The sequence below is a fragment of the Ctenocephalides felis genome, unplaced genomic scaffold, assembly GCF_003426905.1.
Source record: "Ctenocephalides felis isolate EL2017-DRISC unplaced genomic scaffold, ASM342690v1 CF-g0.4_SCAFFOLD_00845, whole genome shotgun sequence".
Taxonomy (NCBI): domain Eukaryota; kingdom Metazoa; phylum Arthropoda; class Insecta; order Siphonaptera; family Pulicidae; genus Ctenocephalides; species Ctenocephalides felis.
Window position 1 is genome coordinate 90,610,580 of NW_020536999.1, and position 24,063 is coordinate 90,634,642.

Genomic DNA, 24,063 nt, shown 5'->3' on the forward strand with positions numbered 1-24,063 from the left:
AGTTCGAAATGGCGCTTCAATCGCGTATCGCTCGGCATTCGAATTAGCGCGCCAAAATTTGAAATAAAAATATTACAGTTTTTAAAATAAATATAAATAACAAATGTATAATTTGAAAAACAATTTATTTGAATTGAACTTTTGTATTACAATATTATATTTTGTAAAAATACAATGAAAATGACATATCAAACAATATTTGTATCACATAAATAAAAGTAAAAGAAGGCAATACTACATGTGTCAATACAAATCACTCATTCTTGTCATAACAATTTCGATTGGGTTCTAACCTGTTACTATAATAATTTTAGTAAAATATAGTCACATGTCATCAGTAAATTATAATATGAAAGGTTTCAGCAATGCATTTTCTAATTATAATAATCTGGAATAGAATAGTCATTAGTAAAAATTATAATACATACAACACACAGAAATATAATTTCTAACAATAATAAAATGGATTAGAATATAGTCATTAGTAAAAATTATAATAAATACAAGTATACAGAAATGTAAGTAAGTAACGATAATAAATTGAAAAGAATACATAATATAAAATGGAATGGAGTATCAGTCACCAGAAAATTACCACATACAGAAGGATTCAGAAATATAATTTTTGATAATAATAAAATTGAATGCATACAATAATAAACACACATATTATTGTCTAGGACACATATGTTTCAACTAAAGAACCACTAGTTTTCAGAATGAGTAGTTAAAAAGCTAATAGATGTTTCTTGCACCATATAATTTTGTTCATGCTCTGAAAACAAAAGAATTCACAAGCAGTAAAAAATGTAAGTGAATAATATATATATATCTATATATATATATATATTCTTGAATGTTAATTTTCAGGCAATTGTCGAAATAAATGAAAAAATAAATAAAGAACTATTTATTTATACGTTTCGACATGGTTGTGTGTCATCATTCAGCAACCCTTTTTGAAATTTTTTACAGTTTCTAAAAGAATTTTTTTTCACAACCTCGAACAAAAAAATCTAATATTGTGTGTGTGTTTGTGTGTATGTGTATATGATATGCATATGTATAATAAATAATATATATAAGGTAAATTAAAAAAATTAGCGCACACCACGCTTTGTGTTACGAATTGCCAGTTGTCTCTTTCTCATTTTATCAAAACGCAATAGAGCTTTTGTTTTCATAACATTCATAGGGCTAGAAAAAGTTATTTTACCGCGTAGTGCCAAATTAATATCATTTACCCAATATTTTATAAAATACGGTACAAAATGGTTCAAAAATATTACTTTTAAATTGTGTATTGGGCAATCAAAATTAAAGTTTTGAGTAAAAACAAATTTATCCACAATGCAACTAAGCAATGTTTTTAAATTATTTTTTACACAAATTTTAGGTAAAAAATGTTCCGAAACTCTAACGCATTTGGAAAAAATGTGAACAAAGCTTCTAGAAGGAAAAACAAGAGATTTTCCAGTGCGATCCCTAACCCTTATCAGCCAATAATCATCTCCATCCTTTTCTGTTGCTAAAATATGGGACTTACACATGGAGCACGATTTAACATTTTTTAACATTTTCTTGGTAATGAAGCCAGTCATGTATGTATTCACCTGGACATGCAGTAAACTGCTACTAACTTCTTCTAATGTGAATTCATCAGTATTTACATTAGACGAAACTAAAACATCTTCATGCAAGCTAGATTCACACATGGAATTGACTGATGCATTAGACAATAGTAATGTTTTTAACGAATCAATCGCACCTTCTGTTTTATCAAGCTCACAATTGGCAGAGCAAGAATGGACGGAATGAAATTTATTGACGACAAGACTTTTATAGGATCCAATAAAAGCACTGCAAGAAGGATTGCGATTATTTACCCCGTGACTTCTAATACTACCAAAAAAATTTTCAAGAGGGTCTTGATTAAAATTACGAGTTGACAAAAATTTAATTTCCGGACACTTTATTTTCTGCCAAATATATTCGAAACCCTCCAATGTTCTAATAAAATTTTGAATAGTTGGTGGTGTTTTAACTCTCTTGTCTTTCTTATAGAAGCATATGCTTTTTAAGACATGTCTAGCTTCCTTCCAAAATACTAAATGCTTAGACTTATCTGTAAGAGCACTGCGAAGAGGTTTATAGTCACTGGCAGAACTAGAAGCTGTTCCATTCACACTGTCAAACAGCTCATCTATGAATTTCAGGAAATCAGCAGTCCCAGTACCTTCTTGAGGAAAATTATCATCTAGAATACGATTAAAAGAGGTTGTATTATAAATGCGATTAAATACATTTTACATCATTTTCTTTTACTCACACTGCTTAGTAGCATATCTGTGCATCATTGATGAAACGCTATAAGAAAACACCACTGCAGCATCCTTCACTCTCATTTTTCTCATTTTGTCAGGATACACGTTATGTGCTGTCTTGTAACATCGTACATGCGAAATTGGGCAATTCTGAATCAATTTCAAATAACTTAATTATATGGCTCCAGGATGCCCTTTTTTCTTGATTACGTTGAATGAAAGTGACATCATATGATGAAAAGCTGTTTCTCAAACATTTCAACATATGTGGTGGATCATAAAGTGGTATGATTTCCTGATCACCAACAAGAAAGCCTTGAAGTTTGCAACTTCTGTTTTCTTTGAGAAACTGTGCTCTTGTCTCGTTAAGCAACAAGTTAATTGCGGCGACATTTGTAGCATGCTGATCACATACAGTGGCTACAACCGTGAGACCAATTTCCTGCAGGCTTGATATAACTTCTCTTATACAAACTTTAAGTTCAGCGCTTTTGACACTACTTTCAGCAAAGTAGAATGCCACTGATGTTTTAAAGTGTCCACGAATGCCTTTAATCATGAACACCAAAGCATGGTCAGCAAACTTTGGTCTCCTCTCTGTAACCTCCTCGAAGCCTGTTATTATCCTTACTCTCATCATAATCAAGACCTGCAGAAATACTTATCTCGTCAAACATCAGAACACAGTTTCTATTGAGATGGATCCATATTCAGAACAGAAAAGTCTCCATGAAAGTTTTATTTATACCAGAGCTGATCGGAATATTAGCCAAGGACTTAGAAACAGTGCTTTTTGAAGGTAAAGATAAAAAGGACCTCCAATATTTGTAACAGGATGGACTCTGTTTGTACAATGCGATACCCAGTGCTTTTTCATCGAGGTTGTATCTTCTTCCTTTAGGCTGTTTCGGCTGATTTTTCATCTGGCATTTGATCAATGTTGCAGTTATTGAATTGACAACATTTTCAACTTCTTTCATGCTGTTTGTACTGCAAGCCTCCTTTAGCTCAGCTCTGGCAATTTCATGATTTTTCATAATTCGTCTGGCACTTCTCTTCATTGTCATAATAATATCATGACATTTCTTTAATTTTGATGAAAGCTGTCTGCGATGCTTTACACCTATAAACTTCAAGAAATTTCTCCTTGGTGTTCGAATATCTAAGAAAATGAATGATTTTATTAGTTAAATAAGAAATATATCTTTTCAAGAAACATTGAAATACCTGATCGTCTTATAGCTATATGAGGTACATTGGCAGGAACATCTGGAACAACCGGAACATCTGGAACATCCGGAACATCTGGAACAACCGGAACATCTGGAACAACCGGAACATCTGAAACATCTGGAACGAGCGCAGATAGATCGACTGAAATTGAATTTAAAATTATTAATTTATCTAAAAAATTTCAAGTAAAAGCTATATGAAACCATTTTAAATAACCTTCAATAAGAGAAGAAACATCTAGGAATTCAGATTGCAAAGAAGTAATTTCATTTCGAATGACAATTTCTTTCTTTAGTAACTTTCCTGCAAGTGGCAATTCATTGGATATTGATGGCACTGAAAAGTGCATTGTAAAAAATGGTTTTGCACATTTTTTTTCTGCAATAAGAATAACACATGTTATGTACATTTTATTTACTTAAAACCATAATCAAAAAAAATTATTAGATAGAGGAAAGATAGAAAAAATAATACGCAGCATGTTATCCATAATCAATAAAAATTATAGGATATAATTATATGTCTAGGTAATTATAATTATAATAATATATTTGATATGTTATGTACATTTTATTTACTTAAAACCATAATCAAAAAAAATTATTGGATAGAGAAAAGATAGAGAAAATAATATGCAGCATGATATCCATAATCAATAAAAATTATTGGATATAATTGTTGGACATGTTATTTTATTTACTTGAAACAAAATCAATAAAAATTATTGGATAGGGGAAAGATAAGGAAAATTAAATGCAATGTGTTTTTTACCTAAATTGTCTGAAACCAGGAAACAATTCACTTCCAATAATGGATCTCCTGTGAATCCCGGCATATTAACTGTAGGCAAGCAACCAAGTTTCAGGTTTGAACCACGCCAAGAACCACGCATTCTGCACGTCTGACTAAAATGTTCCGTGCACACACGTTTTCTTTTGTATATTTCTCTCCAACTCATGGTATAAAGTGCAGGCACTTGAATGCGCTTTAACCATTCCTTGAATACTCTTCCGTCGCGAGGGAATCTATGCAATAACGCAGTATTGCGAATTTTACCGCAGCCTGGAACTATGCATTTATAACCCATACTTATTATCTGTTCAAAATATTGTATAAAACGCACAACACAATCGAACGATGTGGAAAACTGAGAAAAATGATCCTCCCGCTTCGAAGTTAAAATTAAACGAACGCAACCAACATGAAAGAGATGAAAGATTGAAATTTTAGAGTTAGATAAGACTTACCAACCTGCTACGCAACATGAAATCGGCTCACTAGCGCCAAATCCTCACCTAGGTTATGTTACTTTAAGCACGGTTTGTGAACGCGGGTTTTACACTGAGATACAAGGGCCTGGGGGCTACCGTGATCACTAAGGCGGTTCCCCCAGGGCGAGGCCCTTCCATTGCACCTCGGTTGGGCTGACCCCTGCGATTGTCCCTAATGTGGATAACTCGGGCGCGTAATTTTTGGTAGTCGGGACTGCGTACGCGCTGTCCCGGTAATAATAAACTTATCATAATTAAACTAGCTGTAAGTGGAATTCTGTCTTAGGCAATTAAGGCATCGTGCCTTAAGGCAAATTGCTGGAACTTCCCATGCCAAAAATTATTTTTTTAAAAACAATTAACATTTTTGAAAAAAAATTACTTTGAAAATATTAGATTTTTGAGAAACTATGAACTAAAGGGTATGGGCGTGTTTTCATACAGAATTGGCCCCACCCTGGTATTTAAATAATTTTGATGCCATTTTATAGGTATTTTCGAGAAAATTCGAAATACCAAATTTCAATAAAAACTAATAAGCACGTCTCCTTATCAATACAAATCGAATGTTTTTTTGACGAAAATTTGTATCCGAACACACATACACACACACACAAAAAAATCGAAAATGAAATTTTTTATATATCTTTACGTTTCAGGGGTTTCTGAATATTTTGGCACACCTCAGAAAAAATTGATGTATGTGTGTGTGTATGTATGTATTTATGGATACAATTTTTCGTCTACGTTTTCGGGCGCACGGATCAACCAAATTGAATGGTTCAAAAAACTTCTACTTTTTTTTACTCAAAATAATTGCTTCTATAATGTTGCCCATAATGTTTATAATATTAATTTTTTTTTAGTAATTATAATATCTAAATTACATTTTTCTTAATAATTATTACTTAAGATCATATTTTAAGCGAATTAATTTATCAAATTCTGACGTTCATATGTGCACTATTCTATCTACGATCAACAAAATTAGTGCAGTAAATGGAGAGGAAAAAGGGTGTAACCTGTGAACTTTTTGACTGTGCTCCAATTTGCTTGATATTATGGAATATAATAAAATAATGTTAAAGAATATTAAAATGCCTGAGTTTACTTTTACTTCTTCACTTCACTTTTATTGCATTTTTCATGGATTTGTAGTAAGCGAATCTAAAGAAGTTTAACTTCAAAAAATTTAATCAGTGTTCTATGGCATGTGAGGTATCAAATAAAAGCTATTTTTAAATAGAATACGATTTTATAAATAAAAACATGTTATGATAAATATTACTACCCAGTAATAAATTATAATTAACCCTTTCTGCCCGGATGCCGCCGATATTAAGGAAAGGGTTAATATGGAAAAACGTGGACATTTATTTGCACTTTTCATCTATTTCTGAAGAAACGGCTTGGCCGATTGACGAGCGAAACTAATCACCGCTACTCTTTATCAAGTTTAATCAAAAGGCTTTTGAATGTTTGAAATTGGTTCAGCCGTTTTTGAGAAAAATCGATAACCAAAACCGAAACTGCTTTTTCAGGAAGTTAAAAATACAAATGATATGATGAAATACAAAAGTTAAAAGATAGTGGGAGAGCTGGGAGAAGTTTAGTGAAGAATATTTCTAAATTTTGTGGATAACCGTCGCAGTGTTACAGATTCAATTTGTATTTTGGACAACCAGATATCTAAAAATACTTAAAAACAATAATGTAATTAAAGTCATCAAGACATGATCGGTTTGTCATTGTAATTAGAATTTAGAAATGAACCTTCATTAGAATTTTCATTATTTATCTGTATTTATCATAATTTTGATATTGCACATTTTTTTATAAATACAATATTTACAGAAACTACTATTGTTGGCAATTTGTTTTTTAATTATATTATACTATATTTAACTTATCGAGATAAAAATCAATACATTTATGTATAATGTTAGTAGGATGGTTTAAATTTAAAATTCATAAATATAAATGGTAATATTCATTATAATAGTAACTATACACAATAAAAAAAATTGTTAATATTAAATAATAATACAATATGAGTGATTCTATTATAATCTATTAAAATTCTATTATTATAATTCAATTATCCTTGTGTACTGTCTTCTGGTGTCTTTTCAAGCTCGCAGGCTGATTATAAGCCTTATCACATTGATCGCATTCAAAATTCAATTCTTCATTATGAATAAGCATATGGTTTATATACCGACCCTCGTGAACAAAGGATTTATCACAAATTGTACAACTATAAATATCATCATTATTGTGAACCAACAAATGCTGTGACAAATGATAGGAGCGGCTAAACATTCTATCACAAATATCACATTTATAGGGCTTTACCCCTGCATGGAGCAACATGTGCTGTTTCAAATGTGCAGGACGTTTGTATAATTTATTGCACAGCTCACATTCGAACGGTCGTTCTTCGTTGTGGGTCACAAAGTGTTTATGGAGGTCACTGGAATTATTAAATGTCTTATCACACTTATCACATTCATATAATCTCAATCCTGTATGAGTGTTTATGTGATTTGATAAACTGCCTGATTGTGTGAATGTTTTAGGACAGAAATCACATTTAAACTTCCGTTCACCTGTGTGAGTTGCTAAATGCTGTTGTAAATGACCTACCCGAATGAAGGCTTTGTTACATATCTCACATTTATATTTACGAGCTCCTTTGTGGAATACTTTTTGGTGTCTTAAAGCTGTTGTATGAGGAAATGCTTGGTTGCATATATCGCACACATAAGGTTTGGTGCCTGAATGGATTTTTAAGTGAGCCGATAGGGCTTTGGAGCGTTTGAAAGTATTATTACAAGTTATACAAGTGTAAGGCCTGTCGTTACTGTGAGAGACCATGTGTTTTTTTAAATCGCAGGCCTTGGGGAAGGATTTGTCACAAATTTTGCATTTGCGTGGATTTTGTTTCTTGACAGGTACACGGATTATTTCTGTTACTATTTCTTGCTCTACTTTTATGTCGGACTTTTCAAATCTTTCTAAACAACCTTCGTCGTCGTCTGAACATATTTGACTATTGACAAGACTACTGTTTTCATTTTGCTGATCCGAATTTATATTATCCAGTGGTTCGATTTTAATTGATTGATTATTTTGTAGTTGAGACATAATAATATTCTAATTTTTTTACATTTAAATTATTAGCTTCGAGTTAAACTTAAAATTAACAAATTAGTTTACATGATGAATTATTTATATTGGCTGTCAAAACTGTCAAACATGGCGGCAATGGCGGACTGTTGCCAACATTGATAAATGATAATTTTAAAAATATTTTCTACCCTAAAGGAGAAGTTTATGTTTTTATAAAAAAATCCGATTTGCTAATTTTATGTTATGTTTTGTCGACGGTTCAAGCCTTTCTGAATCGAATGAGACCAAATTTGAAAAAAGTATGTGTGCGTGTGAACTGATTTTTTGCCGTAAATCGTCGCTTTCTCAAAACTGGCTGGACCGATTTCATAAATTTAAAAGCCATTCTATGTATCTCGATGAGGACCAGCGCTTGGCAGTTTTGCGCTACGATCGGCCGAACCATTTCTTTGTAAATCGCAGAAAAGTGCAAAATCTTTCGTCCACGTTTTAGTCCGATTTTGAAAATACAAAAACTGTTCGAAGGATATTGGTTGGGAATCGCGCTGATTAGTTTTCTTGGTTGGAATAAAGTGTTAAAAAAAATTCGATGATTTTTATTATTATTTTTTGACGGTAGATGCCATAGTCTTATAGATCATACTAAAATATTACGGCCTTACGACAACTCGTTTAATTTTAAAAATTCTTCAAAATTTGCAAAAATTGGTATCGTTTTTTTGGCATTTGTCAAAATTAGACCTTTCATCGACGTTTGCTCAAAAACGCCTGAACCGAATTCAGAAATTTAAAAACTTTTCGATGTATCTCAGTGAGGACTATTGTTTGTCAGTTTTGTGAAACGATTTGCCGAGCCATTTCTTTGTAATTTGGAAAAACGTGTTAAACTTTTCGCCCACATTTAAGCTCATACTATTAGGAATGATGCTAATTAGTTTTAAGTGAAAATCTACCGAGCCGTTTTCTTGTATTTCACTGTTGAAAAAAAAATTAAGCCGATTTTTATAGAACTTTGTTTTGGCAATATATACCATGGTCTTATAGAACTTACTGAAATATTACGGCCTTACGGCAAGTAGTTTAATTTTAAACATTCATCAAAGTTTGAGAAAATGAGTAACATTTTTGACCTTTGTTAAAATAATATAATATAATAATAAATGAAAATTAGACGATTTATTTGATCGATAGAGTACTTGGTCTTAATGGACATACTAAATCATTAAAGTCATTCAAGTTCAATTATAAAAATTATTGATTTTTGAAAATTTGCTCGTTTTCAGATATATGTAATAAATCCACTCAGAATACTTTTAATCACTCATAAATTAATTCATTTTTTATTGATTAAGTCGATTATTCACACATATCGGAAAGTTCATGTAACTTGCCTCAAGGCAAATACCAATACTAACCAGTTAAATATATTATTGAGTATTGAGTATTATTGAGTTTGTTTAATATAAACTGTTAAGACTTGCTTTGATATATGCACGTTTTATTTCAAAGAGTATTGTAATATAAAATTTTAAATTATTCCAACTAATTTTGAATAATGGCGCCTGATTGACAGTTGGACGATGGTTGGACGTAAACTTCAAATCTTTTCAGTTACACAAAATTATTACGACGTATTAAATGTATTTGTCTTTAAAATATTATTTAATTGTTATTTAAACATATATTTGTTATTCTATATTATAAAAAAGTAGTGTTAATTTGATTTACTTGTTCGTTATGTTCGTTTTTGTTCGTTTGTTAGGTGTGGAAGTACCTTTATATTCCTGTTATGTTGGTACATGGGCGTCATTTTTGACAGCTTATAGAAGCCGAAAATACTGTGATTAACATTTATTTATATTTATTAAATATTTATATTATTTAGTGCTAACTATTAATTTATTATATACAAACTTACCATAAACCTTCTATACTGTTTTGTACGTGATTAACTCCAGGTATTGTGGTTACATTTACATCTTTGTTTACATTTAATATTTAACCTGTTACTTCTTAGTTCTAATGGAAGAAAAGTCTGAAATGACCCCTGCCCAAGAGACCTCTCCCACAGAGGCTCAAATAAGTTTGGCAAATTTCTGGCCCAAAGTTATGGAAGAAATAAACAACGTAACTGCTGAGGATTTCAAACACCAATCTTTACCTTTAGCACGTATAAAAAAGATCATGAAATTAGACGACGATGTAAAAATGATTTCTGCAGAAGCACCTATGTTGTTTGCTAAAGCTGCAGAGATATTTATAAACGAGTTAACTCTACGAGCATGGACACACACAGAGGATAATAAAAGAAGGACGTTACAGCGTAGTGATATTGCAATGGCAGTTACAATAAATGATCAGTTTGATTTTTTGATAGACATAGTGCCCAGGGATGAAATTAAACCCCAAAAGCCACGTGAAGAGGGTGTATCTAGAGTTTTGACTTCTGAGCAAATACAGTACTACGTTCAGCTTGCACAACAACAAAACCAAGCACAACAACAACAACAACAAACAGTCACACAAGCAACCAATAACACCACAGAAGTTACTACTCAAAATGTAACAACAGCGGATAATGCACAAACAGCAACTTTGACAACGCCTTTAACAACGAGTAACAATAGCTTAAGTAACATTCAAATTATGCAACAGATTGTATCGCCTTCTGGAGAGGTGCAACATGTTCCTATATCTGTGACACCGGCACAATTGAATATGATTCGAATGCAAATGCAGAATAACACATCACAACCGATAGTCTTACAAGCTTTGCCGAGGTCGACTGCACAGTCACAAATCTTACAAGTCGGCCAGAATAATGGTGCTTCAGTGTATTTAACATCAGCAGCGAGTATTTCGGAATCTAATGAGTGAATTTAATATTATCTAATGGATAATCACAACATGAATATGTATATAATTAATTTATAAGGTACTTTTAATGATACAGATAAAATAAGCCATAATTTTGCAAATAGTTTCAAGTCTTATAATTTACTACTTGATAATATTTGCAATTATAGTGATATAAATATTTCGATTATTAGCTTTTCTTTAGCTAGGATTTTGATCAATAATTTATATAATTAATATATAAAATTTGAATTGTACATAAATTGATAAATAAATTTTAATTTATAAATAAATTAAAATTTATTTGATTATTTCAGACTGCTAAGTCACTATATAGAAATTTGTTTCTTTTTTTTAAGATTTTGAATAAAAAAATAATTCAACTTATTACTATATTTTACTTTAAAAAGGATTTGCAGTGTTATGTTTTTTAATTAACGGTTTTCCTAATGTACTTTTGGACCTTCCTGTTTTGTACTACTCCCCAAAATATGCCATCACTTGGAAATGGCTTGATGGGGAACTCCTAATTCTGAAGCAAGCTCTTCTTGAGTTTGGCGCGAGTCCCTTGAGCCAGGCCTCCAAATTTGCGTATTTGAAGGTTTTGGGCCTTCCTGTTTTGTACTACTCATCAATGCATGCAATCCCTTGGCAATGGCTCTAATTCTGAAGCAAGCTCTTTCAGAGTTTGACACCAATCCTCTTCGAGCAAGTCTTCAAAGGTTTTGGTCTTTCCTGTTTTGTACTACTTCCCAACGCACGCAATCGCTTGTAAATGGCTTGATGGGTAACCCCTAATCCTCTTCGAGCAAGTCCGCCAATTTAGCGCCTTCGAAGGTTTTGGGCCTTCCTTCACGAGAACAGTCGTCAATATCAAAATCACCGTCTTTGAAGCGACGAAGCTAATCACGGCATGTTGTTTCTCTCAGAAAAGCATTTCCGTGCACTTTTTGGAGCTCTTGATGCGCTTGAGCTGCCGTTTTTTCGAATGGAAGAAGAAAATCAGCAGTTTTCGCAAATGACGATTGTTTGGCACAAAATTAGACATTTTTATTTAACCAGAAGTATATAATGCGAAAAGGAAATAACTCATGTGTCGCAGTAGTTTATCTACTAAGCATACTATATGTCTAAGCTTGGTTACTGCTAGAACTATCTACTGACAAGTTTACGTTTTTGCCAGAAAATCCAACTCCCTAATTTTATGTTTCGTTGTCGTTTCCGGTTATTTTGAATCGTGGGATCAGAACAAAACTGGAGAGAGTGTGTGAGAACGTATGTGAACGGATTTTTCACTTTTTGTCTCAAAAACGGGTGACCCGATTTAAAAAGCATTCTGACCAAAGACGAATACTGCACAAGAGAGATCAGGACAAGGATTGCAACAAAGAAGTGAACGCTACTGACGAGCAAACTGAACTTCGACTTGCGGAAGAGACTGGTAAAGTGCGTTTGGATCATATCACTGGAGTTGGATCGGAGACATGACTCTAAGAAAGGCCGACAAGAACTATCTGGAGTGTTTTAAAATGTGGTTTTGTGGCGAATGGAGAAAATAAAGTGGACTGACAAGACAACAATAAATACAGAAGTCCTGAGAAGAGTGGGCAAAAAACTCAATCAGCAAAAAAGTGCCTCCTACACGACGTCGTCAAAGGCAAAATAGAAGCACAGAAAGGATTGGGAAGAAAAAGAGTGCAGATGATTGAACTGAAAGCCGAAGCGCAGGATCAGAAAGCATGGAAGCAGAAGTTTGGAAAGGAAAATACATAAAAAAAAATGTGTAAAAAGAGGAGGAAAAATATAGTGTTAATGGTGTATTAACAATTAAAATATAGTGATACATGATGAAGGGATAGGGAATCATTTATTTGTGGTGGCTCTCACACCATGGACCTGCGCAGACTACTATTTATTATTATTATTACAACTAGTTTTTATAGTATCTTATATGGGTAAAAACAAATACTATTAACAAATACCAGCACTTTATTCATTATATAACAATTCACAGTAAAAAAATATAAATGGTATAAAAATATATTATTTTAATAATTTATTAATTATATTTCATTATTGAATCAAACTTCTAATAATATTAAAATTAAAATTTTATGTTTTAATAGTACACATAAACCATGATCCAGTTGTCATGGCAACGCTATGTTATGCTTGTTTCTTAGTAGTGAAACTGTGAAAATGGCTATCTATTTTCTATAGATAGACATTTTTACAGTTTTCACTACCAAAAAAACAAACTTAGGGTAGTGTTGCCATGACAACTCTTTGTTATGGCAGAATTGCCCCATAAATTTCAACATTCAAATGTAGTGATTAAATTCTGTTTATTGAGTCTTATTGATCTTTCGTGATTGAGTAAACTTGTTCTTGAAACCTAAAAAACATTTATAAATTAAAAATGTAAAACAAATACTAAAGAAATATGTTTTAATATTATATTAACAAAGATGACAAATGAAGAAGTCTTGAGAAAAGTTGGCGAAAAAAGGACTCTACTGGATCCTGAAAAGAAAAGAAAACTGGATCGGAACTCTTCTGCAAAAAGAATGCCTCCTACACAATGTCATTGAAAACAAAATAGAAGGACTGAAAGAATTGGAAGAAGAAGAATGCAGATGGTTGATGATTTTTGTGAGAAGAGGAAATACAGAGAACTGAAAGCCGCTGCACAGGACCAAGAAGCATGGAAGCACAAGTTTGGAAAAGAAAATCCATGAAAACAAATATAAAGTGATTAATGATCATTACTGATCATTGATTTTGTTGTGCTCTCATACTATGGACCTGCCTTCAGGCGGACTTCTATTTATTATAATTAAATTTATCATCTATTACATTACCTATTTTAATAAACTCCCAGCTTCTTCATCCAACATCCAAACAGCCCCGCCAACCGGCTTAACCATTCCTGCTGGAAAATCTTCTCCATCCTTTACAATCCTCTTAACCGTTTCAGCTTTTCCCTTGCCGGCTACCACAAAAATACAACTCCTAGCATTATTTATTACATCATAAGTAAGTGTTATCCTTTGTGGGGGCATTTTAGGTGAATCATCAATCCCTACAACCCACTTATTGGTAACAGATAGTGCTGGATGTCCTGGGAACAACGAGCAGGTGTGTCCATCCGGTCCAAGACCCAGAAGTAATAGATCGATTTTGGGGAGTGGATCGTTGGGGAAGAGTTGTTTTAATTTGTTGCTGTAAGAGTCTGCACATGATGATGGTGGTAAGTTTGGGTCGATTGTGAGGAATTGTGAGGGTGTGATTTGGATCTTGGTGAAGAGTTTGGATTTGTATTGGCCAGCGGTTGATTCTTTATCGTTTTCTGGGACTATGCGCTCATCACATAATATAAATAGCCATTTTGTCCAATCTGTGTTTATACCAGGCAAACCTGCTGCTAGAAAGTCTATTAAGGAGCCTCCTGATAGGCCAATTGTGAATCTGCTTCGTTCTTTAATTGCTTGGTTGGATAGTTGCTCGATTTTGTTGCACAAAGACTTGATCAGATCATTTTGATCTTTGGATGTTATTATGTTACCAGCCATGATGGTAAGAAATAGACTAAAATGTAATTTTAAAATGATCTTGAAAATTTGTTAACCTTACTTTGACATTTGATATCTTATCTCTAGCACAAATTGATAATGTCGTTTTATTTTGTTGCTATCAACAAATTTATATAAAAAATACTAATATAATTCGTATACTATCAGTTACCTTTATTTTTTTCCTAAATAAATATATATTTATTTGTGAATTTATTTGGTTTTTGAAGTCTTTTAATGGCAAAGACACCTATTGTACATTTTTTGAACATATTTAGTTGAGAAATAAACCATGCCGCAAAAAAACAAATATGAATATTATTTATTTATTTATTCATACATAATAAAATATTTATTATTTGTCTACGACCAATGTCGTAGAGTGTCTGAAAATGTCGTAGACCTAGGTCGTAGAGTGTCTGAAAATGTCGTAGACCCCGTAGACCTAGGTCGTAGAGTGTCTGAAAATGTCGTAGAGTGTCTGAAAATGTTGTAGACTGAGGTCGTGAGTGTCTGAAAATGTCTTAGACCTAGGTCGTAGAGTGTCTGAAAATGTCGTAGACTGAGGTCGTGAATGTCTGAAAATGTCGTAGACCTAGGTCGTAGAGTGTCTGAAAATGTCGTAGACCCCGTAGACCTAGGTCGTAGAGTGTCTGAAAATGTCGTAGACCAATGTCGTAGAGTGTCTGAAAATGTCGTAGAATTAGGTCGTAGAGTGTCTGAAAATGTCGTAGACCTAGGTCGTAGAGTGTCTGAAAATGTCGTAGACCTAGGTGGTAGAGTCTCTGAAAATGTCTTAGTCCTAGGTCGGAGAGTGTCTGAAAATGTCGTAGATCTAGGTCCTAGGTGGTAGTATCTGTAAATGCCGTAGCGCATCTGAAAATATTGTAGAGTGTCTAAAATTGTCGTAGAATGTCTGAAAATGCTGTAGGTTGTCTGGAAATATTTGTTTGCGTTGCTTTTTCGAACATATTTAGTTGCGAAAGAACCGTACCACCAAAAAACATAAATATGAATATTATTTATTTATTTATTTATGCATAATAAAATCTTTTTTGAATTGCCTACGACAAATGTCGTACAGTGTCTGAAAATGTCGTAGACCTAGATCGTAGTGTCTGAAAATGTCGTAGACCTAGGTTATAGAGTGTCTGAAAATGTCGTACTGTGTTCGAAAATGTCGTAGAGTATTTGAAAATGTTGTAGAGTGTCTGAAAATATTGTACAATGTCTAAAATTGTCGTAGAATGTCTGAAAATCCTGTAGTTTATCTGGATATGTTTTTTCACGTTGTTTTTTTTTAAACATATTTGGTTGAGAAATAAACCTTGCCGCAATAATATGAATATTATTTATTCATACATAATAAAATATTTTATTAATTGTCTACGACCAATGTCGTAGAGTGTCTGAAAATATCGTAGATCTAGGTCGTAAAGTGTCTGAAAATGTCGTAGAGTATTTGAAAATGTTGTAGTGTCTGAAAATGTTGTAGAGTGTCTAAAATTGTCATAGAATGTCTGAAAATGCTGTAGGGTATCTGGAAATATTTGTTCACATCGATTTTTTGAAAATATTTAGCTGCGAAATAAACCATATTGCCAAAAAACATAAATAAATATTATTTAATTATTTATTCATATATAATAAAATATTTTATTAATTGTCTACGACCAATGTCGTAGTGTGTCTGAAAATGTAGACCTAGCACGTAGAGTGTCTGAAAATGTCGTAGACCTAGGTCGTAGAGTGTCTGAAAATGTCGTAGAGTGTTTGAAAATGTCGTAGAGTATTTGAAAATGTTGTAGAGTGTCTGAAAGTATTATAGAGTGTCTAAAATTGTCGTAGAATGTCTGAAAATGCTGTAGGTTGGCTGTAAATATTTGTTCTCGTTGTTTTTTTTTCGAACATATTATTTAGTTGCGAAAGAAACCAGACCATCAAAAAACATAATGAAATATTTGAAGCTATTGAAGAAAGATGCAAACTTTACAAAGGCTCTTAATGTATATTTAAGAGTTGTTGAATCAAAAACTTCCCAAGATTTTAAAACATGTTTCATGTGTCTGAATATAAACCTTTTGCATTATTGCAGCCAATCAAACCCCAAAACAGATTTATTAATAAACTATCTATTAAAATCTAGAAGTAATTTGAGTTTGGATTTAATTTATCTCTGCAAAACGCACAAAGATTATCTCCAGCTGGTACTTTATCAGGCAGTTCAGAAAACGAAAGTTATGATTAAAATATTTCATCTGGTGCACCTGTTATCATCAACTCACCTTCATCACAGCCCATTAATTTAAGCAAAGGCAGGAAAAGAAGAAAAAAATAATTTTAATTGGATGCATGCGTATTTTTGTTTTTGTTTAAGATTTTATTGTTGAACTAATAAAATATTGTTGAACAATTTTAAAATATTCAATGTACAAACTTATTTGTATAAAGTACTGTGTTTATTTAAAATATGAATTTTCAAATATATATTTATTTTTATAAAAAATTATCTGCATTTAACTGAGTGGTATCCAACCTTACCTCATAGCAGTGGTCGGGGACCGGGGTAAATTACCCCAAATGGGGTAAAAATGAATTTTTTGGGGGTAAAATTATATATTTTTGATTGATATTTATATTATTTGCTACGTATTTGTCTGTATGGGGGTAGTCTCCCTTCGCCATGGGGGTAGTATCATCTTAGATAAAAATATTTTAGGGTAATGATTAAAAAAGTTCCCTGGCCACCCCTCTTTGGAGAAATAATCATTTTGTTTTTGAATTTTTTTTTTATTATCTCAATTTTGTTTTGTACATCGAAAATAATTCGGATTTCAATTTTAATTAAACACTTATAAAATTTAAATAAATAATTCTAATTTTGCAATTCAGTTTATTCAATTCTTATGAATATTATACAATGTTACAGTATTTATAATAGTCTATTCAAAAACATTTAATATTCCTCGTATATTTCGTTACGGTGCGGGAAGTTCCGGAAATTTGATTTAAGGCACGATGCCATACACCACTAGTTATACATTGAGTCGATTATTTACAGGTAATGGAATTTTTTTGCAACAAGTAAATGGCAAAATGCCACATAAACATAGTTAATGAATTAAAAAGCATTCTATTTATACTCTTCTTTTATCTTTGAATGTATATTTTGAATTTCAAATGTGAAACCATCTCTTCTTTTATCTATGTATTTATATTTCAAATTCAAATTTATTATTATTTCAAATTTAAATTTCTAACAGTCGTTATCCACTCTTTATACAACATCTATGCTTTACCCTAGAGTGTCCAATCCCATATAAAAATCATCGCTTTATGGCGTGTAGTGCTCGAATTCTTTCTTCATAACTTCCTTTTGTAAATTCAACATGTCGGTAGGTGTTTCTATTAAAATAATCCGCATCTTTAATCATCTGCTACTGAAATATATATTTTTAAAAACCACGTGTGTTATAAGATAAAACTAAACACATATTTTCCTTTATTAGTGTATCTTTAAATTTTCTGTGTTAATATTTAGGTTATGTCAAGTTAAACATGGCACTTTGGAATCAATATTAAATAATTGTTAATTTACGTGGTAAGTGTGTTATTATAATAGTTTTTTGTTTCTTCAGCCTGCCGTGGCACCGAAAGCTGTTAAGCCTAAGGAAAAAAAGGCTCCAAAGGATGCCTCCAAAAATCCTATGAGGGACCTTCACATTAGGAAGTTGTGCCTTAATATTTGTGTGGGAGAATCTGGTGACAGGCTCACTCGTGCAGCAAAGGTAAAGGAATAATAGAATTATTAAATTAACTAAGGGAATTTCACATTTCTATGTAAAGATCGTATGTGGATTCATCTGCAAAGGGGCCACGAAAACACTGCATGCTTTTGGTTACTTTTGTGTAAAATTTTGGTATAAATCGATCAACATACACACAGGTAGAAATTCAACATATGAAACACAGCACTTCATTCAAAAGCTTTTTAATCCTACATAAAAGCAATATTTTTGTTAGCCAAGTTTTAAAAAAATCATTCAAGGACTTCATCATTTTTACAGCAATTCCTTCTCGAATTGCTCAATCTGTCGTCACCAAAATTTTGCAATTTATATTAAATAAGTGTGAGGCATTCATAACTTTAAATGAACTCCTTCGATTATTACTTGAATTTTCTACAAGAATCCCTGTGCACATGGGAAAGTGTCTTTGGCCTTCGTCTTTTAAGGCTGAATGAGCACCTACCTGAAACATTATTAGTGAATAATACAGTATGTTACTGTATAATATTTTACCCTTAGCACATTTAATTAAGGTGACAACGATCAGTAATTGTCATCTCAGTCAATGTGCCAGATAAAGCACTCTTTATTTGCAACCCTGGCTTACGATAATTACTATGCCAGTTACTAAATGAGAGTAACATTTAAACCACAAGATCACCCATATGATTTTGTATCATTTAGTTCTTATTATTAATGTGTTGTTTCTTTTATCCAGGTGTTGGAACAGTTAACAGGTCAACAGCCTGTTTTCTCAAAAGCTCGTTATACCGTCAGATCTTTCGGTATCCGTCGTAATGAAAAAATTGCTGTCCATTGTACAGTCCGTGGAGCTAAGGCCGAAGAAATTTTGGAACGAGGTCTTAAAGTAAGTTAATAGTCCTAATAAAATATTAGTTCTCAATAAAATATTAGTAGTACTAATAGACTTAAATAAAATGTCTAATAAGCTCTGGTTTTCTGAGATTTTTTGTAATACAATTTTTTTTTGAGGTCTTAAGGTAAGATAATAGACCCCAATTTCATTAATAGTCAATAGTACTAATAGCCTTAAATAAAATATCTAATGAGCTCTCAGCTCTTCTGAGATTCTTTGTAAATTTGTTTTGTTGCAATACAAATACTAATTTTTTTTTTTGAACAAAGTAATAGACCGCTACTTTATTATCAATAAAATATTAATAGTATTAATAGACTTAAATAAAATATGTAATAAGCCTTGGTTTTGGAGATTTTTTGTAAATTTGTTTTGCTGTAATACATTTTTTTTTGGTACAAGGACTTAATCTAAGATAATAGACTCAACTTTATTAATAATCATTAAAATACTAATAGTACTAATAGACTTTATTAAAATATTTAATAAACTCTCAGTTTTTCTTAGATTTTTTGTAAATTTGTTTTGCTGTGATACATTTTTTTTTTTTTGGAACAATATCTTAAAGTAAGATAATAGACCCATTAGTCATTAAAATACTAATAGTACTAATGGACTTAAAATATTTAATGAGCGATGGTTTTCCCAGTTTTTTTTTCTAAATTTCTTGTACAATTATTTTTAATGTTCTTAGGTAAGATGATAGACCCCTATTTTAAAATAGTCAATAAACAATATTAGTAATAAATACTAATAGTATTTTATAGACCTAAATAATTTATCTAATATACTCTGTTATTCTGAGATTTTTTATAAATTTGTTTTGTTGTAATACAAATATTATTTATTTTTCTGAATGAGGTCTTAAACTAAATTAATAGACCCAAATAGTCAATAAAATACTAATAGTACTAATAGGCTCAAATAAAATATTTAATGAACTCTCAATTTTTCTGATATTTTTTGTAAATTTGTTTTGTAATACAAATATTTCTTTTTTTTTGAACTAGGTCTTAAATTGACCCAATAGTCAATAAAATACTAATAGTACTAATAGACTTAATTAAAATATTTAATACTCTTTTTTTGAGATTTGTAAATTTGTATTTGCTGTAATACAATTACCTTTTTTCCTTCTAGGTACGAGAATATGAGTTGAGGCGAGACAACTTCTCTGGAACTGGAAACTTTGGTTTCGGTATTCAAGAACACATCGATCTTGGAATTAAATACGATCCATCCATTGGTATTTATGGTTTGGACTTCTACGTTGTACTCGGACGACCAGGTAAAGAAATACATGAATTTTATTATATATGTATACATTAGGGTGGTTCTTAATATGGGTATTTTCAAATTTTTTTGGTCTTAGCTCAATCTTCCAAAATGATAAAGAACTTTCTCTGAAAGTTTTAGGTTTTAATATTATCTTTAAAATAGTCTGCACCCCAATCAAAGTTTTTTATGGAATTAACTTGGGTAAAATTCCATTTGTTTTTTAGAATTTTACACTTAGCGACAAGTAAATTTTGAGAATAATTAATTTGTTTATTTTGAAAAATTACAACAAAAATTGAATATTTTTTATAAAATGAGTATTTTGGATAAGACTATCTCAATGTTAATATTAAGACTTCAAACGTTTAAAGAATTTATCAATTTGGAAGCATTTGAGACCCTAGGAGCAAAAAAATCAAATATCCATATTAAGGACCATCCTAATATATGTAATTTTCTAGTGTTTTCTAGATTATTATTTAAATCTTTATTATGATATTTAAACTTAACTAAAAGCCTTCATCTTTTTTCACAAATTTTTTTTTTACAATTGTTTTTTTTTTCATGTTTTTTGAGATATGGGATGTCCCCCAATGTGACTATTAAATAGCTTTTTTAATTTTTTTTATACATTTATATACTTAAAATAAAAATAGAAAGAATTCACTTTTTATTTTACTCAATGTTTTTCAATTCAAACACTCAACAAAATGTCAATACACAATGAATATTACATAGTTTGTCTAAAAAGTGTACTTTTTATTTATATGTATGATTCTATTCTATTGTCTGTTTATCATCTGTAATCTTACGTCAATATAAATTTTGTTTGAAAGATTTATGAAATGAAAAATTGTAAGAATCATGTAATTTTTTTTTACTTTTCTTACATTTATTGCATTTGGAATTTTTTTTCTAAAAATCAATTCGGCAACAATACTATTTAAAGCTTGAAAATAGATTGTTTGCATTTTAACAGTATTTAGTAGCATTTTGTATGAAAACTACATAGCCTTGCCATAACATTGGTCTATTTTACTGCATAATTGGCTCATTAATTTTATAGTTCAATAACAATTTAAATACTTAATTTTGTTATCGTAATAGTTCCTAAAAAAGGGGACAATTATCATATACCCAAATTGTTAAATAAAAAATTGAAAAATTGTATAATTTGTGAAAGGCTTTACTTAAAAATGAAACAATGTTTATTATATAAAATCTATATTTATAATTATTTATATAATTGTTATAAACTTCTAGACTACTATTTCTAGTTGCACATTTAATTAGGACACTATTATAATTTTTTATTCTGTCCCAGTCAATGTGCAAAAGCAAATTCTTTCTATTGCAACCCATCTTCACGCTTTTTTACTGAAGGTGCTACTAAATGAAAGATACAATTTAAATAAGAAGCAACTTAATATTTGTTACATTAAAAATTTTAATTTTCTTTATACATTTTTCATAATCTTTTTTTTTCTATTTTAGGTTTCAATGTTGCCCACAGAAGGCGCAAGACTGGCAAAGTTGGTTTCCAACACCGTTTGACGAAAGAAGATGCTATGAAATGGTTCCAACAGAAATATGATGGTATAATTCTTAATAGTAAGAAGTGAGAAGGATCATTTTTCTGTAATAAAATTATATTTAAAATCTAAAAGGCGTTTTTCGTTTGTGGATACAATTTTTCAGGTTAAGTAATTGAAAGCTTATTTGAACATTTTAGTTAATGAAAGTTTACCATTTGTTAACTAAAATGTTTGACAATTGTCAACTAAAATGTTTAATATTTTAGTTAATAAATATTAAAACATTTTAGCTAATGGATGTTTAACATTTTAGCTAATGGATGTTTAACATTTTAGCTAATGGATGTTTAACATTTTAGCTAATGGATGTTTAACATTTTAGCTAATGAATGTTTAACATTTTAGCTAATGAATGTTTAACATTTTAGCTAATGAATGTTGAACATTTTAGCTAATGAATGTTGAACATTTTAGCTAATGAATGTTGAACATTTTAGCTAATGAATGTTGAACATTTTAGCTAATGAATGTTGAACATTTTAGCTAATGAATGTTGAACATTTTAGCTAATGAATGTTGAACATTTTAGCTAATGAATGTTGAACATTTTAGCTAATGAATGTTGAACATTTTACCTAATGAATGTTGAACATTTTACCTAATGAATGTTGAACATTTTACCTAATGAATGTTGAACATTTTACCTAATGAATGTTGAACATTTTACCTAATGAATGTTGAACATTTTACCTAATGAATGTTGAACATTTTACCTAATGAATGTTGAACATTTTACCTAATGAACATTGAACATTTGTTGACTAAAATGTTGTAAAAACGCTTTAGTTAATAAATGTTTCAATTATGAAAATTGAATTAAAAATTGCTATGAGAATTTTTAAACCGCATTCAGAAAGTTTTGGATATTAACTTTATTCTAAAAGTAATCAATGCAGGTGTTTTAGAAAGTGTCATTTAACCTTAAGGCACTGGTTTCCAACCTTCTCATACTACATTCCCCCCCCCCCTTATAAAAAAATTATTATGCCTCCCTTGATTTTTTTTAGCAATTTTATTTCATAAATACTCAACTGATGTTGAAAATAATTTCAAGACTAAAAATTAATGTACAATATTATATGAGATAATTTTTATATTATTCAAATATTTTGGTTTATTTTGAAAATAGTATTTTGAAATCTGCTTATACTTTCCCCTTGTAAAAGCAATGCCTCCTCACCCTTTAAACAAGTTGCATAAATTTCGTCTGTGTGTAAATTGTATGTAATTTTGTAATCCACTTTTTAAGGGGGTGTCCATTAATCACGTGATCGACTTTTAGGGATTTTATTTGAATTTACCCCCCCCCTTCCCCTTCATCAAACTTCACATGTATTTTTAATTATGTAAAAATTTTTTTTGTTGAAAATTTAGGTAAAAATTAATACACGTGATAACTTACTAGACTCCTTCCTCCCCCACGTGATTTTTTGTCACCCCCTTCCCCTTCCTCTAAAAGCCTCACGTGATTAAGGAGCTCCCTAATGTTTTCTAAAAGTCTATAAATAAGTTGTGATTTTATGAGAAGACCAGAGAAGACATCAATTTTAGTGTTTGTAGTTACAATGGACCTATGAAAGTATAAAATGCTAAAGTTGCAACACTCTTGGACCATGCCTTGTGCACTACACGTAAATATTTACTTTGTTTTTACAAATTATTTAGCTAAAATAAAAAACGAGGTAGTTTTTCAAGAAAAGTCTAAATATTTTGTAATTTTATGAGAAAACATTAATTTTAGTGTTTGCAGTTACAATGGACATATGAATGTATAAAATGCCAAAGTTGCAACATTCTTGGACAATGCCTTGTGCACTAAAGGTAAATATTTACTTTGTACTCACAAATTATGTAACTAAAATGAAAAACGAGGTAGTTTTTCAAGAAAAGTCTAAATATTTTGTAATTTTATGAGAAAACATTAATTTTAGTGTTTGCAGTTACAATGGACATATGAATGTATAAAATGCCAAAGTTGCAACATTCTTGGACAATGCCTTGTGCACTAAAGGTAAATATTTACTTTGTACTTACAAATTATGTAATTAAAATGAATAACGTGGTAGATTTTCAAAAAAAGTAAAAAATATTGTAATTTCATAATCGTAAATTACTAAAAGCCAGTTAAAATATGGTA

The 24,063-nt window shown here is 30.9% G+C and overlaps 4 protein-coding genes and 1 non-coding gene across 5 annotated transcripts; 3 read left to right on the top strand and 2 right to left on the bottom strand.

Moving 5' to 3' along the window:
* Positions 1–4,903: 4,903 nt before the first annotated feature.
* On the top strand, positions 4,904–5,062 carry LOC113364483. Its single transcript, XR_003366173.1, has one exon. It is a non-coding gene; the product is annotated as a U1 spliceosomal RNA (small nuclear RNA).
* A 1,637-nt stretch (positions 5,063–6,699) lies between these two features.
* On the bottom strand, positions 6,700–7,980 carry LOC113363612 (zinc finger protein 525-like). The gene has a single exon (XM_026606103.1). The coding sequence runs from the start codon at positions 7,973–7,975 to the stop codon at positions 6,923–6,925; it is 1,053 nt and encodes a 350-aa protein (XP_026461888.1). The 5' UTR covers positions 7,976–7,980; the 3' UTR covers positions 6,700–6,922.
* Positions 7,981–9,784: 1,804 nt separating this feature from the next.
* Positions 9,785–10,905, top strand: LOC113363294 (nuclear transcription factor Y subunit gamma-like). The gene is made up of 2 exons (XM_026605784.1): positions 9,785–9,918; positions 9,978–10,905. The coding sequence occupies exon 2, from the start codon at positions 9,983–9,985 to the stop codon at positions 10,835–10,837; it is 855 nt and encodes a 284-aa protein (XP_026461569.1). The 5' UTR covers positions 9,785–9,918; positions 9,978–9,982; the 3' UTR covers positions 10,838–10,905.
* A 2,213-nt stretch (positions 10,906–13,118) lies between these two features.
* On the bottom strand, positions 13,119–14,567 carry LOC113363448 (6-phosphogluconolactonase-like). Its single transcript, XM_026605949.1, has 2 exons — positions 13,678–14,567; positions 13,119–13,211 (listed from the first exon to the last, which is right to left on the bottom strand). Exon 1 carries the CDS (start codon positions 14,386–14,388, stop codon positions 13,678–13,680), a length of 711 nt encoding a protein of 236 aa, XP_026461734.1. The 5' UTR covers positions 14,389–14,567; the 3' UTR covers positions 13,119–13,211.
* A 3,155-nt stretch (positions 14,568–17,722) lies between these two features.
* LOC113364098 (60S ribosomal protein L11) lies at positions 17,723–21,997 on the top strand. Its single transcript, XM_026606567.1, has 5 exons — positions 17,723–17,783; positions 18,027–18,176; positions 18,895–19,044; positions 20,194–20,341; positions 21,826–21,997. Exons 1-5 carry the CDS (start codon positions 17,778–17,780, stop codon positions 21,951–21,953), a joined length of 582 nt encoding a protein of 193 aa, XP_026462352.1. The 5' UTR covers positions 17,723–17,777; the 3' UTR covers positions 21,954–21,997.
* The last annotated feature ends 2,066 nt before the right edge of the window (positions 21,998–24,063 follow it).

Coding starts and splice junctions, on each gene's coding strand:
- LOC113363294 (XM_026605784.1), top strand. CDS start 9,983: ATGGAAGAAAAGTCTGAAATGACCCCTGCCCAAGAGACCTCTCCCACA.
- LOC113364098 (XM_026606567.1), top strand. Junction 19,045..20,193: donor TTTTGGAACGAGGTCTTAAA/GTAAGTTAATAG, acceptor TTTTCCTTCTAG/GTACGAGAATATGAGTTGAG. Junction 20,342..21,825: donor CGTTGTACTCGGACGACCAG/GTAAAGAAATAC, acceptor TTTCTATTTTAG/GTTTCAATGTTGCCCACAGA.
- LOC113363612 (XM_026606103.1), bottom strand. CDS start 7,975: ATGTCTCAACTACAAAATAATCAATCAATTAAAATCGAACCACTGGAT.
- LOC113363448 (XM_026605949.1), bottom strand. CDS start 14,388: ATGGCTGGTAACATAATAACATCCAAAGATCAAAATGATCTGATCAAG.